The 19,386-nt window shown below is 43.7% G+C and overlaps 2 protein-coding genes across 3 annotated transcripts; one reads left to right on the plus strand and one right to left on the minus strand.

The window, feature by feature from the left end:
* Position 1: 1 nt before the first annotated feature.
* On the minus strand, positions 2 to 8,019 carry ARHGAP35 (Rho GTPase activating protein 35; the record flags this gene model as incomplete). Its single annotated transcript, XM_088155189.1, is given in 2 exon segments — positions 2 to 1,224; positions 7,830 to 8,019. Coding segments are annotated over 2 exon segments (1,292 nt in total), but the record flags the coding sequence as incomplete, so codon positions are not given.
* Positions 8,020 to 8,670: 651 nt separating this feature from the next.
* On the plus strand, positions 8,671 to 17,883 carry AP2S1 (adaptor related protein complex 2 subunit sigma 1). 2 transcript variants are annotated; one of them, XM_088155193.1, is made up of 5 exons: positions 8,671 to 8,854; positions 11,799 to 11,948; positions 13,963 to 14,076; positions 14,182 to 14,241; positions 17,659 to 17,883. In XM_088155193.1, exons 1-5 carry the CDS (start codon positions 8,852 to 8,854, stop codon positions 17,758 to 17,760), a joined length of 429 nt encoding a protein of 142 aa, XP_088011319.1. In that variant the 5' UTR covers positions 8,671 to 8,851; the 3' UTR covers positions 17,761 to 17,883. The 2 variants fall into 2 exon arrangements, with proteins under 2 accessions (XP_088011319.1, XP_088011320.1); XM_088155194.1 differs by lacking the exon at positions 17,659 to 17,883 and adding an exon at positions 16,720 to 16,815 and having other exon boundaries at positions 8,673 to 8,854.
* The last annotated feature ends 1,503 nt before the right edge of the window (positions 17,884 to 19,386 follow it).

The raw sequence follows: 19,386 nt of genomic DNA on the forward strand, positions 1-19,386 counted from the left end.
TTAGAGCTTGCGGCGCCGCTCCACGTGCTCCTGCTTGAGGCGCTGCACGTGCTGCAGGAAGAGCTTCTTGGCCTTGGAGGTGCCCTCCAGGTAGACGTAGTCCTGGTACTCGGGCGCCGGCTGCATCTTGCGGCTCACGTTGGCCCAGGCCTCGTGGTGGCTCTTGACGATGCGGCTCACCAGCCACTCGTACTTGTCCTTGGCGGCGGCGATCTGCTGGCTCTGCTGCTTGAGCGCCTCGAAGTAGGGGATGATCTTGGCCTTGCCGCGGCTCTTGTCCACCAGCTGCACCAGCGTGCCGAAGGCCAGCTCCACGTTGACGTTGGAGCGCGCCGACGTCTCCACCACCTGCAGGTTCTTCTTGCCGAGCGCGAAGGCGTGGGCGTCGCGGATGTAACGCTCCACGCCCTCGTCGCACTTGGTGAGCACCACCACCACCGGCTTCTTGGTTTTGGCCAGTTGGTTGTAGAGGTTGGACACGAACTTGAGCTGCTCGTCGAAGTTGCGGTTCATGCCGCGGCTCACGTCCACGCACAGCAGGAAGCCGTCCACCGGCAGCTTGCCGTCGGGCATCTGCTTCTGCTCAAAGTCCTGCTCCAGGCCCAGCTGGTCGGTGCAGAAATACATGAGCTTCTCCGCCGACGCCAGCTTGGTGGCCGCCGCCCTCTTGATGTAGGGCTGCAGCGCCGTGCTGCGGTGAGGTTGGAAGGTTTGGTCGTCGATGAACTCCGTCTGCTCCACCACGTGGATGCGGCACTCCACGCACTCCTCCAGCGGCCGCGCCACCTCGCCCCAGTAGAGGAAGTGGTCATTGTTGACCACCCTGCCCCCAAAGTCACTGGTGCTGAGCACGGACGTGTGCTCCAAGTGGAAGTCGTCGGCGCTGGGCCGCACGAAGCGGTTGCACAGGCACGATTTGCCGACGCCGCACTGGCCCTTCTCCTTCTCGGTGCCGGACAAGCCCACCACGCTGACGTTGTAGGTGGGCGTGCGGCCATCTTGCTTGCGGGCCATCATCATTGCGGGATCATGGTGGCCCCGCGGGGTCGGGCGCGGCGCTGGCGGGTGAGGGGCGGCGGCGGCGGCGCGGGGCGGGGCGGGGCGGGGGGAGCTCAGGGCAGGCGCGGCGCCGGGGCGGGGCCGCTCGGCGTTGCCATGGCGCGCGCGTGCCGGCACCGCTTCAGGCCGTGCTGGGCGTCGGCGTTGGGTGGCCAACGAGTCGCCCTGGGGAGAGAGAAGAGGACAAAGTGGGGGGGGGGTGAGGAAGGGGCTTCGGCACCCAACCGGGGACGCGACCCCACCCAACCCAACCAAGGGTCACCATGATGGGCATGACCCCACCCAACCCAACCGGAGACCCTCCATGATGGACACGACCCAAAGATCCTCCATGATGGACACAACCCAACCCAACCAAAGATCCTCCATGATGGACACGACCCAAAGATCCTCCATGATGGACATGACCCAACCCAACCCAACCAAAGATCCTCCATGATGGACATGACCTCACCCAACCCAACCATGGATCCGCCATGATGGACATGACCTCACCCAACCCAACCAAAGATCCTCCATGATGGACACGACCCAAAGAGCCTCCATGATGGACACGACCCCACCCAACCCAACTGGAGACCCTCCATGATGGACACGACCCCACCCAACCCAACCAAGGGTCACCATGATGGGCACGACCCCACCCAACCAAAGACCCTCCATGATGGACACAACCCAACCCAACCAGAGATCCTCCATGATGGACAGGACCTCACCCAACTCAACCAGAGACCCTCCATGATGGACACGACCCAAAGATCCTCCATGATGGACACAACCCAACCCAACCAAAGATCCTCCATGATGGACACAACCCAACCCAACCAGAAATCCGCCATGATGGACACAACCCAACCCAACCAGAGACCCTCCATGATGGACGCGACCCCACCCAACCCAACCAAAGATCCTCCATGATGGACAGGACCCAACCCAACCCAACCAGAGATCCTCCATGATGGACACAACCCAACCCAACCAGAGACCCTCCATGACGGACACGACCCCACCCAACCCAACCAAAGATCCTCCATGATGGACACGACCCCACCCAACCCAACCAAGGAACCACCATGATGGACCCAACCCAACCCAACCAAAGATCCTCCATGATGAACATGACCACACCCAACCCAACCAAGGGTCACAATTCCACCAACTCCAACAATTTTTGCCATAAAATTCCATTAATTCCGACAATTTTGCCATAAAATTCCACATTTTTCTAAAATCTCGTTATTTCTGAGGTGGATCCACAAAAAATTCCCATCAGGATTTCCCGGGAATGTTTTCCACCCAAGATCCATAAAAATTTGGGAATTTCCAGATCTGGAAAGAATTTCCTCCTTTTTTTTTTAAATTTGGGATTAAAACTCCAATTTTTTATCTGGGATTTTATTTATTTTATTTTATTTTATTTTATTCTATTTTATTTTATTTTATTTTATTCCACTTTATTTTCCTAATTTATTTTAAAAGCTCAAAAAATTTCTTTATTTTACTTGATTTATTTTATTTTTTTAATTTTAAAAAAAATCTCTGGAAATTCCCTCTGGAATTTCCTCCCCAGGGCGTGAATTGATCCCAGGAATTAAAAAAAAAAAAAAAAAAATTGGAATGGATTTTTGGGAATTAAAAAAAAAACCTGGAATGGATTTTTGGGAATTAAAAAAAAAAAATTAAAACCTGGAAGGAACTTTGGGAATTAAAATTTGGGGATGGAATTTGGAGAAATTTGGGATTTTTGAAACAGAAAATCCCAAATTCCCATTTTCCTCTCCCATCCACGTGAATTTTGGGGATTTTCCCAGAATTTTGGACATTTTTAACTCTCAAAAATTCAATTTTCTCCCTGAAAATCCTGCAGAGTTTTCCCAGGATTTTCCCAGAATTCTGGGCATTTTTAGCTCCCAAAAATTCGATTTTTTCTGTGCAAATCCCGCTGAGTTTTCCCAGAATTTTCACCATTTTCACCTCCCAAAAATCCAATTTTTTCCCCACAAATCCCGCTGAATTTTTGAAGGATTTTCCTGGAATTTCAGACATTTTTAACTCCCAAAAATCTGATTTTTTCCCCATAAATCCCACAGGATTTTCCCAAAATTTTCACCATTTTCACCTCCCAAAAATCCGATTTTTTTTCCCCACAAATCCCGCTGAGTTTTTGAGGAATTTTTGACCGTTTTTGCCTCCAAATAAATTAAAAATTTAATTCAATTAAAATAAATTTCCCTCCGTTAAATCCCACCTCTGCTTCTTCGAACACACCCACCAAAAAAAAAAAATTAAAAATAAATTAAAATTCCACACAAACAATTCCCAAAATTCCCAAAAATCAATCCTCACCTAAATCAGCTCCGGAAGAGAAAATTCAGATTTAAAAAAAAAAAAAATGGGGAAAATTCCCGATTTTTTTTTAAATTTTTTTTAAATTTTTTTTTTTTTTTGGGTTGTTCCCGTTCGGGTTTTGTTTTTTTTCCTGGAATTCCCTGAGTCAGGAGTTACTGATTGACTCCAAAGTCCAGGAAAGAGTGACCCAATCCTTTTAATTCCCATGGAATTTATGAGGTGGAGAAAAAAAAAAAATTATATTTTTTTATAAAAAAAAAACCACCTGAAAACATCCAAAAAATCCGAAAAAAAACGAGGAAAAAATCCTAAAAAATTCTCGATAAAACGAGGAAAAATTAAAAAATAAATTCTCGATAAAATCAGGAAAATTCTGATAAAATTTTGGGTGAAAAAATCGGAATTTTTTGGCAAATTTGGAGGGGAGGAATTCTGGGATTTTCCGGAGGGGAACGACCGCGGTGCCGAAAGGACGGGAAGGGATTCGGGGGAAATTTGGGGGGGATTTTTGGGGGGAGTTTGGGGATTTTTGGGGGGAATTTGGGGTTTTTGGGGGGAATTTTGGGATTTTTGGGGGAAATTTTGGGGTTTTTGGGGGGAATTTTGGGGATTTTTGGGGGGAATTTTGGGGTTTTTGGGGGGAAATTTTGGGGATTTTGGGGTGTGGGGGATTTTGGGGAATTGGGGAAATTTGGGGTCTGGGGGATTTGGGGGGAAATTTTGGGGATTTTTGGGGGAATTTTTGGGGATTTTTGGGGAAATTTTGGGGATTTTGGGGGGAATTTTGGGGATTTTGGGGTGTGGGGGATTTTGGGGAATTGGGGAAATTTGGGGTCTGGGGGATTTGGGGGGAAATTTTGGGGTTTTTGGGGGGAAATTTTGGGGATTTTTGGGGGGAATTTTGGGGATTTTGGGGGAAATTTTGGGGATTTTTGGGGGGAATTTGGGGTGTGGGGAATTTTGGGGAAATTTGGGGTTTTGGGGAAATTTGGGATCTGGTGAAAATTTGGGATCTGGGGGATTTGGGGGAAAATTTGGGATTTTTGGGGAAATTTGGGCTCTGGGGGATTTGGGGGAAATTCTGGGGATTTTGGGGAAATTTGGGGACTGGGGGTCTGGGGAAATTTGGGGAAAATTTGGAATTTGGGGGAAATTTGGGATCTGGATGATTTTGGGAGAAAATTGGGGATTTGGGGAAAATTTGAGGATTTGGGGGGGTTGGGGAAAATTGGGATTTTGGGGGAAATTTGGGATCTGGGGATTTGGGAAAATTTGGGAATTTTGGGGAAAATTTGGGGATTTTGGGGAAATTTGGGATCTGGGGAATCACAAAGTTGCTTCTTCCCAAAATTTGGGGTTTTCTGGGAATGTTCATCCTGAATTTTGGGATTTTTTGGGGATGTTTTTCCCAAATCATGGGATTTTTTTGGGATGTTTTTCCCAAATTTTTGGGGGGATTTCCTGGAATTTTTTTTTTTTTTCCCCAAATTTTGGGGATTTCTGGGATGTTTTTCCCATCCCCCCCAAAAAAACCATCCTGGATTTTTTATTTTTTTTTTTTCCACCTGGAAAAATCTTGGATGAGGATCAGGAATTCCCATCCCAACGTTCAGGAATGGAAAAAAAAAAAAAAAAAAAAAATCAGAAATTTCAGGACAAAACTCAGAAAATTTGGGGATTTTGGGAACGACTCCAGGAGAATTATGGGATGGAAAAAATTTGGAAATTCCTGAGAATTCGGGATGGATTTCAAACCATTCCAAATTTTAAAGAATTCCTGATTTTTCCAAAGATTTTGTGGAAATTCCAAGGATTTTCCAAGTTTTTTTCCTCCCACAGAAATCTCCTTTTTTTTTTTTTTTTTCCCCAATTTTTTCCCTTTTTTTTTTTTTCTCCTTTCCTTCATTCCCAGGAATTATTTGGGATTTTCCTGCTGCTCAAAAAGGGAAAAAATTCCTTAAATTAAAGAAAATCCAAAAATTTTTCTGGAAATCTCCGATTTTTCCCCCCCAAAAAAATCAGCAAAGAGGGGAAAAGTCAGAAAATCCAGAAAAAAAATCCCAGTTTGGAATTCCCAGGAAAATCCCAAAATTGGGAATTTTGAGTTGTTTGGATCGATGGGAGCCTCAATTTTTTGGGGGGGAATTTTGGAGGAAAATGGGATTAAAAAATTGGGAAAAATGGGGGGAAAAAAAAATTTGAAATTCAGGTTTTTCCCCTTAAAATCTGGAATTTTTCCCAATTTTTGTGTCTCCCATTCCCAATTCATGAAAGGGAGAAATCCCAAAATTTGGGGATGGAAGCAGCGATTCCAGGTGGGAAAAGTGTCCTAAAAAAATCCCCAAAATCACCAAAAACTTCCCCAAAAAAAATTCCCAAAAAAATCCTCATAAGTGCTAAATATATCCCAAAAAAAATCCTAAAAAAAATCCTAAAGAACTCCCCCCAAAAAATCAACAAAAAATCCTAAAAAATGCCCAAAAAACCCCTAAAAAATCCTAAAAAAATCTTTAAAAAAATCCTAAAAAATCCTTAAAAAATCCTTAAAAAAACCCCTAAAAAATCCTTAAAAAATCCCTAAAAAATTCCTAAAAAGTCCTAAAAAAATCCTAAAAAATACCTAAAAATTCCCTAAAAAAATCCCTAAAAATCCTAAAAAAAAACCCCTTAAAAACTCCCCCCAAAAATCCTAAAAAAACCCTAAAAAAATACCTAAAAAATCCTAAAAAAAATCCTAAAAAATCCTAAAACTCCCCAAAAAATCCTAAAAAAAATCCTAAAAAAATTCTTAAAAAAACCCTAAAAAATCCTAAAAAATCCCTAAAAAATCCTAAAAAACCCCTAAAAACAACACTTAAAAACACCTAAAAAATCCCAAAAATATCCTAAAAAACCCCTAAAAAAATCCCTTCAAAATCCTTAAAAAACCCTAAAAATATCCTTTAAAAATCCCTAAAAAAATCCTAAAAATACCCTAAAAAAATCCCTAAAAAATCCTAAAAAAATCCTTAAAAACTCCTAAAAAAATCCCCAAAAAATCCTAAAAAATTCCCAATTTTCCCAGGGAATGGGAACCCCCCCCTGTTTTCCATGGAAACCCCTCCCCCCCCCCAAAAAAAAAAAATAAATAAAAACTGGGAGAAAAGATCTTTGTGTGAGGTTTTGTTTCCCGCTGGGAATTTTTTTTTTTTTGGGAATAAAAAGGAGCTTTTTGGGGTTTTTTTGGTGGTTGAAGAAGCCAAGAACTCCAGAAAAAAAAAAAAAAAAAAAAAATAAATGTGGAGAATTTTTTGGGGGGGGGTCTTTGGGGGGTCTCAGAGCTGCTGGAAAATCCCAAATTTTCCCTTTCCCCCCACAACAAAAAAAAAAAAAAAAAAATCAAAATTGGGGAAAAAAAATGGGAAAATTCCAAAGGAATTATGGGAGAAAAATGGAGGGAAAAAAAAGGGAATTTGGGGAGGGGGATCCCAAAATTGGGGAGGGGGAGCCCAAATTTGGGGAGGGGGATTTGAGGGGATTTTCTTAATTGGGGGTGTCCCCTAATTGGGGGTCTCTTCTAATTAGGGGTCTTCACTCCCCTAATTTGGGGGTCTCCCATCAAATCCCCCTCCCCAAATTTGGGGATCCCCCCTCCCCAAATTGGGATCAGTCCCTCAATGTCTCCCCTTCCTACAACCTCCCCAAATTGGGGGTCTCCCCTCAAATCCCCCTCCCCAAATTCGGGGTCCTCCATCAAAACCCCCCCTCCCCAAATTGGGGATCCTTTCTAATCCCCCCCCACCTCAAATTTGGGGTCAATTGCTCCGATCCCCCTCCCCAAATTGGGGATCTCCCCTCCCACTACCCCCAAAAATTTGGGGTCTCTCCTCCCAAGCCCCCCGCCCCCCCCCCCAAATTGGGGATCTCCGTCCTCCACATTTGGGGTCTCCCCTCCCATTCCCAACCCCAAATTTGGGGGTCTCCCCTCCCCACCCCCCCCCTCCCCAAATTTGGGGTCCTCCCCCTCTCCCCCCTCCCCCCTCGGGGGTCTCCCCCCCGCAGCCCCCCATGAATGGAGGGCGGGACCATTGAGACCGAACGGATGGGGGGGGGATGGAGAAGGGGAGGAGGAGGAGGAGGAGGGGGGGGGGTCTCTCTTCCCCCCCCTCCCCCCACGGGGGGGTGGTCTCTCCCGGGCCCCCCTCACGGGCCGGCTCCGGCTCCCCCCCCACGCCCCCCCCCCGTGCAGGGGCCATGGGCCGGCCCGGCGGGCGCGCGGCGGGCGGGGGTGGGGCAGCCCATTGTTCTTCTGGGGGGGGGGGGGGATTCCAAAGAAAAAAAAAAAAAGCGGCGATGGTGGCGCTAAACGTGAGGGAGGAGAGGAGGGGGGGGGGGGGTAAAGATTTTTTTTTTTTTTTTTTTAATTTTTTTTTTCTTCTTACCGGAGAAGCGGCGGCGGCGGCGGCATCGGGTCGGGCCGGGGGCGGCGGTGAGGAGGGCGGCAGCGCCATGTCCGCGCTCGGGGCGGCGGCGGCGGGCGGGGCGAGGGCGGCGGGGGCCGCCGGGGCGGGCTCGGCCTGTAATGGCGGCGGCGCCTTCCTCCTCCTCTAACCCCCCCCCCCCCACCACCCTCAGCCGCCTCCTCCTCCTCCTCCTCCTCCTCCTCCTCCTCTCTCCGCCTCCCCGATCACGGAGCGGGGGGGGGGGGGGGGGGGGAATGGGCAATGGCGGCAGCGCGTGCGCGGCGGGAGGGGCGGGGCGGCACCGTGAGGGGAGCGGCGGGAGGGGCGGGGGCTAAAGGAAGAAAGGGGGCGGGGTTAAGGGGCGGGGCTTGGAGGAGAGCGCCGGGAAAACCGGGAATTTTTATAGGGGGGGAAAAGCGGGAATTTTTATTAGGGGGGGGGGAAATAGGGAATTTTGGGGTGGGGGGAGAATGAATGGGGAGGGGATTGAAAAGAGGGGTGGGCGTGGCTGAGGGCGTGGCCTGGAGGGATTTTGGGGAGGCCTCAAACGGGGAGGGGAGGGGGAGAGAGGAAAGGGGCGTGGCTAACAGCGGTGTGGGCGGTGAATTTGGGGAGTTCTGGGGGGGGGGGGGGGGTCACAAATCTCCCTCTGACCCTTTCATCGTTCATCTCCGGGAATTTGAGGAGGGGTCGCTGGGATTTTTGAGGAGGGGGGAGATGAGAATTTCCAGGATCGGAGCGGGAATTTGAGAGAGGGGCGGGAAACGTGAGGGGGGGGGGGAGGAAAGGGCGGGAACGGGAGGTGCCGCGCAGGCGCAGTGTGCGCGGCGCGAGGGCGCCCCCTAGCGGAGGCGGGAAGCGGCAGGGCCTGGTCGTGAGGGAAGCGAAGGGGGGGGGGGCCGGAACCGGGAACGGAACCGGGATCGGAACCGGCAACGGAACCGGGAACCGGAATCGGGAACCGGAATCGGAACCGGGGCGAGCCTCGGGCCGGCACCGCCATGGTGAGAACCCCTGAGGGCAGCGGAGAAGCGGGAAGGGAAGGACGCGGGGACGGGCGGGAATGGGGAGGTTCGGGATGAGGGGGAAGAACCGGGGGGGGGGGTTCGGGCCTGGAGAGTCGTGAGGGGAAGGGGGGGGGCGGGAAGGGAGAATTTGAGGGGTTCTGAGGGGGGGATTTTATTATTTTTATATTTTTATGAGGAGATTTTGGGGTGTTTGGGGATTTTCCGCTATTTAGGGTGTTTTGGGGGCAGTCCTGAGGGTGGATTTCAATATTTTTTAATTTTTATGAGAAGATTCTGGGGTGTTTTGGGGTCTTCCCCTATTTAGGGTCATTTTGGCGGTTCTGAGGGGGCGTTTCATTTTTTTCGTATTTTTATGAGGAGATTTTGGGGTGTTTTGGGGTCTTCCGTTATTTAGGATCATTTTTGGGGGTTCTGAGGGGGGATTTCACTATTTTTTAATTTTTATGAGGAGATTTTGGGGTGTTTTTGGGGTCTTATACTATTTAGGGTCATTTTGGGGGGTTATGAGGGGGAATTTTAATTATTTTTATATTTTTATGAGGAGATTTTGGGGTGTTTTGGGGTTTTCCGCTATTTAGGGTATTTTGGGGGCAGATTTTGAGGGGTTCTGAGGGGGAATTTCAATATTTTATAATTTTTATGAGGAGATTCTGGGATGTTTTGGGGTCTTCCCCTATTTAGGGTCATTTTGGGGGGTTCTGAGGGGGCGTTTCATTTTTTTCATATTTTTATGAGGAGATTTTGGGGTGTTTTGGGGTCTTCCCCTATTTAGGGTCATTTTGGGGGGTTCTGAGGGGGAGTTTTAATTATTTTTATATTTTTATGAGGAGATTTTGGGGTGTTTTGGGGTCTTCCCCTATTTAGGGTCATTTTGGGGGGTTCTGAGGGGGAGTTTTAATTATTTTTATATTTTTATGAGGAGATTTTGGGGTGTTTGGGGGTTTTCCGCTATTTAGGGTATTTTGGGGGCAGATTTTGAGGGGTTCTGAGGGGGAATTTCATATTTTTTAATTTTTATGAGGAGATTCTGGGATGTTTTGGGGTCTTTCCCTATTTAGGGTAATTTTGGCGGTTCTGAGGGGGCGTTTCATTTTTTTCATATTTTTATGAGGAGATTTTGGGGTGTTTTGGGGTCTTCCGTTATTTAGGATCATTTTTGGGGGTTCTGAGGGGGAATTTCAATATTTTTTAATTTTTATGAGAGGATTTTGGGGTGTTTTGGGGGTTTTCCGCTATTTAGTGTCATTTTTGAGGGGTTCTGAGGAAAATTTTCATTATTTTTATATTTTTATGAGGGGAATTTTGGTTGTTTTGGGGTTTTTTTTTTACTATTTAGGATCATTCTGGGAATCCTGAGGGGGAATTTCATTATTTTTATATTTTTATGAGAGGATTTTGGGGTGTTTTGGGGGTTTTCTCTATTTAGGTTTTTTTTGGGGGGGGTCCTGAGGTGGAATTTCAATATTTTTAAATTTTATGAGGAGATTTAGGGATATTTTGGGGTTTTCTATTATTTAGGGTAATTTTGGGGTTTTTGAGTGTTTTTTTTTAATTTTTATGAGGGGATTTTGGGGTGTTTTGGGGTTTTTTTTTCCCATTTTAGAATCTTAACTGGGGGAATTTTGGGATTTTCTTTTACCCCCCAAATTTTTAGGTTCTATTTTGGGGGGGATTTTGAGCTTTTCCCTCATTTTCGCATTTTTGGGAGGGAATTTTGGGGTGTGGGCTCCAAGTTTATCCCTAAAATCCATTTTTTTATGGGAATTTCAACGCCAAAAAAAATCAAATTTCAAGGAACAGAATTTTTTCCCCAATTTCTGCCACTCCTAAAATCTCATTTTTTTCTTGGAATTCTGGGGCAATTTCACTTCATTTTGATCCAGAACCGGGCTGGGAACACAACCCTAAATCACGAAAAAAATCAGAATTTCAATGATGATAAAAATGGGAATTTTTACGAATTAATTTTCCCATTTTTCTCCAAGTTTTGACACTCCCAAAATCTTATTTTTTCTTGGTATTTTGGGTCAAATTCGCTTCATTCTGATCCAGAACCGGGCTGGGAACTCAACCCTAAATCAGGAAAAAAATCAGAATTTCGATGATGACAAAATTGGGAATTTTGATATCAATAAAATGCGAATTTTAGAGAATTAATTTTTTCGATTTTCTCCAAACTTTGACATTCCCAAAATCTCATTTTTTCCTGGAATTTTGGGTCAAATTCGCTTCATTTTGATCCAGAACCGGGCTGGGAACTCAACCCTAAATCAGGAAAAAAATCAGAATTTCGACGCCGACAAAAACGCGAATTTTTGGGAATTTATTTTTTCATTTTTCCCCAAGTTTTGCCACTCCCAAAATCTTATTTTTTCTTGGAATTTTGGATCAAATTCGCTTCATCCTGATCCAGAACCGGGCTGGGAACTCAACCCTAAATCAGAAAAAAATCAGAATTTCAATGATGACAAAATTGGGAATTTTGATGTCAATAAAATGCGAATTTTAGAGAATTAATTTTTTCGATTTTCTCCAAGTTTTGACATTCCCAAAATCTCATTTTTTCTTGAATTTTGGGTCAAATTCGCTTCATTTTGATCCAGAACCGGGCTGGGAACTCAACCCCTAAATCAGAAAAAAATCAGAATTTCGACGCCGACAAAAACGCGAATTTTTATGATATCATTTTTCCATTTTTCCCCAAGTTTTGACATTCCCAAAATCTCATTTTCTCTTGGAATTTTGGGTCAAATTCGCTTCATCCTGATCCAGAACCGGGCTGGGAACTCAACCCTAAATCAGGAAAAAAATCAGAATTTCGACGCCGACAAAAACGCGAATTTTCGGGAATTCATTTTTTCGATTTCCCCCAACTTTTGCCATTCCCAAAATCTCATTTTTTCCTGGAATTCCGTGCCAGATCCGCTTCATCCTGATCCAGAACCGGGCTGGGAAGACTCGCCTGGCCAAGTGGTACATGCAGTTTGACGATGACGAGAAGCAGAAACTCATCGAGGAGGTTCACGCCGTGGTCACCGTCAGGGACGCCAAGCACACCAATTTCGTCGAGGTAAAAAAACCCCAAAGTCCGTGGTTTTCACCCCAAAATCGACATTTTTCACCCCAAAATCGACATTTTTTAACAAAAAAATTGAAATTTTTGGGATAAAGTCACCATTTTTACCCCAAAATTGCGATTTTTCACCCCAAAATTGACATCTTTTAGTAAAAAAATTGAAATTTTTGGGATAAAATCACCATTTTTAGCCCAAAATTGCGATTTTTCACCCCAAAATTGACATCTTTTAGTAAAAAAATTGAAATTTTTGGGATAAAGTCACCATTTTAGGCCCCAAAATTGCCATTTTTTTACGCCAAAATCGCCGTTTTTCGCCCCAAAATTGACTTTTTTTTAACCAAAAAAAAAGAAATTTTGGGATTAAATCACCATTTTAGGCCCCAAAGTTGCCATTTTTTAACACAAATTCGACATTTTTCACCCCAAAATTGACATCTTTTAGCAAAAAAAATGAAATTTTTGGGATTAAATCACCATTTTAGGCCCCAAAGTTGCCATTTTTTAACACAAATTCGACATTTTTCACCCCAAAATTGACATCTTTTAACAAAAAAATTGAAATTTTTGGGATAAAGTCACCATTTTAGCCCAAAATCGTCATTTTTACCCCAAAATTGCCATTTTTCACCCCAAAATTGACATCTTTTAGCAAAAAAATTGAAATTTTTGGGGAATAAAATCACCATTTTTTTTTACCCCAAAATCGCCGTTTTTCGCCCCAAAATTGACGTGTTTTAACAAAAAAAATGAAATTTTTGGGATAAAGTCACCATTTTAGGCCCCAAAATTGCCTCCCAGTCCATCCCAGTTTATCCCAGTCCATCCCAGTCCCTCCCAATCCCCTCCCAGTCCCCTCCCAACCCCATCCCAGTCCCTCCCAATCCCATCCCAGTTCATCCCAGTCCCTCCCAATCCCTCCCAGTCCCTCCCAGTCCCCTCCCAGTCCCCTCCCAGTCCCCTCCCAGTCCCTCCCAGTCCATCCCAGTCCCTCCCAACCCCATCCCAGTCCATCCCAGTCCCTCCCAGTCCATCCCAGTCCCTCCCAGTCCATCCCAGTGTGTCCCATTTCCCCCCAGTTCCGTAATTTTAAGATCATTTACCGTCGCTACGCCGGCCTCCAGTGCCCTCTGCACCCATCCCAGTTTATCCCAGTTTATCCCAGTCCCTCCCAGTCCCTCCCAGTCCCTCCCAGTCCCTCCCAGTCCCTCCCAGTCCATCCCAGTCCATCCCAGTGTGTCCCATTTCCCCCCAGTTCCGTAATTTTAAGATCATTTACCGTCGCTACGCCGGCCTCCAGTGCCCTCTGCACCCATCCCAGTTTATCCCAGTTTATCCCAGTCCCTCCCAGTCCCCTCCCAGTCCCTCCCAACCCCATCCCAGTCCCTCCCAGTCCCTCCCAGTCCCTCCCAGTCCCTCCCAGTCCATCCCAGTCCATCCCAGTGTGTCCCATTTCCCCCCAGTTTCCGTCATTTTAAGATCATTTACCGTCGATACGCCGGCCTCCAGTGCCCTCTGCACCCATCCCAGTTTATCCCAGTTTATCCCAGTCCCTCCCAACCCCATCCCAGTCCCCTCCCAGTCCATCCCAGTCCCTCCCAGTCCATCCCAGTGTGTCCCATTTCCCCCCAGTTCCGTAATTTTAAGATCATTTACCGTCGCTACGCCGGCCTCCAGTGCCCTCTGCACCCATCCCAGTTTATCCCAGTTTATCCAGTCCCTCCCAACCCCATCCCAGTCCCTCCCAGTCCATCCCAGTCCCTCCCAGTCCATCCCAGTGTGTCCCATTTCCCCCCAGTTCCGTAATTTTAAGATCATTTACCGTCGCTACCGCCGGCCTCCAGTGCCCTCTGCACCCATCCCAGTTTATCCCAGTTTATCCCAGTCCCTCCCAACCCCATCCCAGTCCCTCCCAACCCCATCCCAGTCCCTCCCAGCCCCTCCCAACCCCATCCCAGTCCCTCCCAGTCCATCCCAGTCCATCCCAGTGTGTCCCATTTCCCCCCAGTTCCGTAATTTTAAGATCATTTACCGTCGCTACGCCGGCCTCTATTTCTGCATCTGCGTCGACGTCACCGACAACAACCTGGCCTACCTGGAGGCCATCCACAACTTCGTGGAGGTGAGCAGCTCGTTAATTAATTAATTCCTTAATTAATCAGCCCCTCCAGACCTTCATTAAGCCCCTCCCAGGGTGGTTAATTGGTGTTAATTGGTTTTTGCCCAGGTTCTCAATGAGTATTTCCACAACGTCTGCGAGCTCGACCTCGTCTTCAATTTCTACAAGGTTTGAGGAGGGGGGGGTTTGGAGTTTTTGGGGTTAATTTTTGGGGTTTTTTGGGGGTTTTTTGGGGGGTTCTTGATTGGTTTGGGGGTTTTGGGGGGTTCCTGGTTTATTTGGGGTTTTTTTTTTCCCGTTCGTTTTGGGGGTTTGGAGGGGGTTTTTGGGGTTTATTTTTGGGGTTTTTGGGGTTTATTTGGGGGTTTTTGGGTTGATTTTGGATTTTTGGGGTTGATTTTGGGTTTTTTTGGCTGATTTTGGGATTTTTTAGGGCTGATTTTGGGGTTTTTTTTGTGCTGATTTTGGGGTTTTTAGGGGTTGATTTTGGGATTTTTGGGTTGATTTTGGGGTTTTTTGGGTTCATTTGGGATTTTTGGGTTGATTTTGGGGTTTTTTTGGGTTGATTTGGGGTTTTTTGGGGTTGATTTTGGGGGTTATTTTGGCTGATTTTGGGGTTTTTAGGGCTGATTTTGGGATTTTTTTTTTGCTGATTTTGGGTTTTTTTAGGGCTGATTTTTGGGGTTTTTAGGACTGATTTTTGGGGGGGTTTTTTTTGGCTGATTTTTGGGGTTTTTTGGGCCTGATTTTGGGGTTTTTTTGGTTGATTTTGGGGTTTTTTGGGGCTGATTTTTGGGGTTTTTTTAGGGCTGATTTTGGGTTTTTTTAGGGCTGATTTTGGGGTTTTTTTAGGGCTGATTTTGGGGGTTTTTTTAGGGCTGATTTTGGGTTTTTTTAGGGCTGATTTTTGGGGTTTTTTTGGTTAAATTTTGGATTTTTTTTTCTTATCTTTCCCAGGTGTACACAGGCTGAGTTTTGAGGTTTTTTGGGGCTGATTTGGGGTTTTTTTTGTGCTGATTTTTGGGGGTTTTTTAGGGCTGATTTTGGGTTTTTTTTAGGGCAGATTTTGGGGTTTTTTTTGCTGATTTTTGTGGGTTTTTGGGGCTGATTTTAGAGTTTTTTTAGGGCTGATTTTTGGTTTTTTGGGTTTTTTGTGCTGTTTTGGGGGGCTGATTTTGGGGTTTTTTTTTAGGTCTGATTTTGGGGGTTTTTTAGGGCTGATTTTGGGGTTTTTTTAGGGCTGATTTGGGGTTTTTTTGGCTGATTTTTGGGGTTTTTTAGGGCTGATTTTGGGGGTTTTTTAGGGCTGATTTTGGGAATTTTTTTGGGCTGATTTTGGGGTTTTTTAGGGCTGATTTTTGGGGTTTTTTAGGGCTGATTTTGGGTTTTTTTGTGCTGATTTTGGGGGTTTTTTGGGTTGATTTTGGGGTTTTTTTAGGGCTGATTTTGGGGTTTTTTGTGCTGATTTTGGGGTTTTTTAGGGCTGATTTTGGGGTTTTTTTGGGGTTGATTTTGGGGGTTTTTTGGGCTGATTTTGGGGTTTTTTTTGGGTTGACTTTGGGATTTTTGGGGTTGATTTTGGGGTTTTTTGGAGGCTGATTTTGGGGGTTTTTTGGGGGCTGATTTTTGGGGTTTTTTTGGTTAAATTTTGGATTTTTTTTTTACCTTTCCCAGGTGTACACAGGCTGAGTTTTGAGGTTTTTTGGGGCTGATTTGGGGGTTTTTTAGGGCTGATTTGGGGGTTTTTTGGGGCTGATTTGGGGGTTTTTTAGGGCTGATTTTGGGGTTTTTTGGGGCTGATTTTTGGGGTTTTTTAGGGCTGATTTTGGGGATTTTTTTTGCTGATTTGGGGATTTTTTTTGGCTGATTTTTGGGGTTCTTTGGGGCTGATTTGGGGGGGTTTTTTGGTTGATTTTGGGGTTTTTTTAGGGCTGATTTTGGGGGTTTTTTGGGCTGATTTTTGGGGTTTTTTTAGGGCTGATTTTGGGATTTTTTTTTGGCTGATTTTGGGGTTTTTGGGGGCTGATTTTTGGGGTTTTTTAGGGCTGATTTTGGAGTTTTTTTAGGGCTGATTTTGGGGATTTTTAGGGCTGATTTTGGGATTTTTTTTGGCTGATTTTTGGGGTTTTTTGGGGCTGATTTTGGGGTTTTTTTGGTTGATTTTGGGTTTTTTTTAGAGCTGATTTTGGGATTTTTTAGGGCTGATTTGGGTTTCTTTTAGGGCTGATTTTGGGATTTTTTTTGCTGATTTTGGGTTTCTTTTAGGGCTGATTTTGGGGTTTTTTTAGGGCTGATTTTGGGATTTTTTTTGTGCTGATTTTTGGGGTTTTTTCTGGCTGATTTTGGGTTTTTTTAGAGCTGATTTTGGGGTTTTTTGGGGGGCTGATTTGGGGTTTTTTTGGGCTGATTTTTGGGATTTTTAGAGCTGATTTTGGTTAATTTTGGGATTTTTTTGGTTGATTTTGGGGGGATTTTTTTTGCTGATTTTGGTTAATTTTGGGGGGGGTTTTGGCTGATTTTTTTGGTTTTTTGTGCTGATTTTCGTTTTTTTATGCTGATTTTGGGATTTTTTGTGCTGATTTTGTTTTTTTGTGCTGATTTTCTATTTTTTAATTCAATTTTTACATTTTTTCCTCCCTTCCCCAGGTGTACACCGTGGTGGACGAGATGTTCCTGCCTGGGTTTTGGGGTTTTTTAGGGCTGATTTTGGGATTTTTTTTTGGCTGATTTTTGGGGTTCTTTGGGGCTGATTTGGGGGATTTTTTGGGGCTGATTTTGGGATTTTTTTAGGGCTGATTTTGGGATTTTTTAGGGCTGATTTTGGGGTTTTTTGGGGCTGATTTGGGGATTTTTTGGGGCTGATTTTGTATTTTTTAGGGCTGATTTTGGGATTTTTTTTGGCTGATTTTGGGATTTTTTTGTGCTGATTTTTGGGGTTTTTTCTGGCTGATTTTGGGAATTTTTTTGGGCTGATTTTGGGATTTTTTTATGGCTGATTTTGGGGTTTTTTTAGGGCTAATTTGGGATTTTTTAGGGCTGATTTAGAGTTTTTTTCGGGCTGATTTTGGTTTTTTGGGGTTTTTTTTTGCTTGATTTTGGGTTTTTTTTTGCTGATTTTTGCTGATTTTGGATTTTTTGTGCTGATTTTCTATTTTTTAATTAAATTTTGGATTTTTTTTCCTCCTTTCCCCAGGTGTACACCGTGGTGGACGAGATGTTTCCTGCCTGGGTTTTGGGGTTTTTTGGGGCTGATTTGGGGATTTTTTTAGGGCTGATTTTGGGGGTTTTTTTTGGGCTGATTTTGGGGGTTTTTTAGGGCTGATTTTGGGGGTTTTTTTGGGCTGATTTTGGGGGTTTTTTTTGGGCTGATTTTGGGGGTTTTTTAGGGCTGATTTTTGGGATTTTTTAGGGCTGATTTTGGGATTTTTTTTTTTTGGCTGATTTTGGGGTTTTTTGGGGCTGATTTTGGGGTTTTTTGGGCTGATTTTGGGGGTTTTTTTTTGCTGATTTTTGCTGATTTCGGTTTTTTTGTGCCGATTTTCTATTTTTTAATTCAATTTTACATTTTTTTCCTCCCTTCCCCAGGTGTACACCGTGGTGGACGAGATGTTCCTGGCAGGTGAAATCCGTGAGACGAGCCAGACCAAGGTGCTGAAGCAGCTCCTGATGCTGCAGTCCCTGGAGTGACCCAAAATCCCCCAAAATCACCCCAAAATCACCCCAAAAATCCCCCCCAAACCCTCAGTGTCGTCGTGGTGTGCAGAAAAACGTGAATTTCTGTCATTAAAGTGACCAAAATGTGACCAAAAACGGGAGAAAATGAGTTTAAAATGAGTTTAAAATGGGTTTTAAGTGAAAAAAAATTGGGATAAAGTGGGTTAAAATGGGGTAAAAATGGGTTTTAAATTTAAAAAATTGGATAAAGTGGGGTTAGAATGGGTTTAAAATTACAAAAAATGGGATAAAGTGGGTTAAAATGAATTTAAAATGGGGTAAAAATGGGTTTAAAATGAAAAAAATTGGGATAAAATGGGTTAAAATGGGGGTAAAAATGGGTTTAAAATGGCAAAAATTGGGATAAAATGGGTTAAAATGAGTTTAAAATGGGGTAAAAATGGGGTTTTAAATTTAAAAAAATGGGATAAAGTGGGTTTAAATGGGTTTAAATGGGGTAAAAATGGGTTTTAAATGGAAAAAATTGGGATAAAGTGGGTTAAATGAGTTTAAAATGGGGTAAAAATGGGTTTTAAATGAAAAAAATTGGGATAAAATGGGTTAAAATGAGTTTAAAATGGGGTAAAAATGGGTTTTAAAATGAAAAAAATTGGGATAAAGTGGGTTTAAAATGAATTTTTAAATGGGGTAAAAATGGGTTTTTAAGTGAAAAAAATTGGGATAAAGTGGGTTAAAATGGGTTTAAAATTTCAAAAAATGGGATAAAATGGGTGAAAAATGGGTTAAAATGGGGTAAAAATGGGTTTTAAATGAAAAAAAAATGGGATAAAGTGGGTTAAAATGAGTTTAAAATGGGGGTAAAAATGGGTTTAAAATGAAAAAATTGGGATAAAATGGGTTAAAATGGGTTTAAAATGGGGGTAAAAATGGGTTTTAAATGAAAAAAATTGGGATAAAATGGGTTAAAATGAGTTTAAAATGGGGTAAAAATGGGTTTAAAATGAAAAAAATTGGGATAAAGTGGGTTAAAATGAGTTTAAAATGGGGTAAAAATGGGTTTTAAGTGAAAAAATTGGGATAAAATGGGTTAAAATGAGTTTTAAATGGGGTAAAAATGGTTTTAAATGAAAAAATTTGGGATAAAATGGGTTAAAATGAGTTTAAAATGGGGTAAAAATGGGTTTTAAAATGAAAAAAATGGGATAAAGTGGGTTAAAATGAATTTTAAATGGGGGTAAAAATGGGTTTTAAGTGAAAAAAATTGGGATAAAGTGGGTTAAAATGGGTTTAAAATTTCAAAAAATGGGATAAAATGGGTGAAAAATGGGTTAAAATGGGGTAAAATGGGTTTTAAATGAAAAAAATGGGATAAAGTGGGTTAAATGAGTTTAAAATGGGGTAAAATGGGTTTAAAATGAAAAATTGGGATTAAAATGGGTTAAAATGGGTTTAAAATGGGGTAAAAATGGGTTTTAAATGAAAAAATTGGGATAAAATGGGTTAAAATGAGTTTAAAATGGGGGTAAAAATGGGTTTAAAATGAAAAAAATTGGGATAAAGTGGGTTAAAATGAGTTTAAAATGGGGTAAAAATGGGTTTTAAGTGAAAAAAATTGGGATAAAATGGGTTAAAATGAGT

This window comes from Sturnus vulgaris, chromosome 35 (genome assembly GCF_052056855.1).
Source record: "Sturnus vulgaris isolate bStuVul1 chromosome 35, bStuVul1.hap1, whole genome shotgun sequence".
Lineage (NCBI taxonomy): Eukaryota > Metazoa > Chordata > Aves > Passeriformes > Sturnidae > Sturnus > Sturnus vulgaris.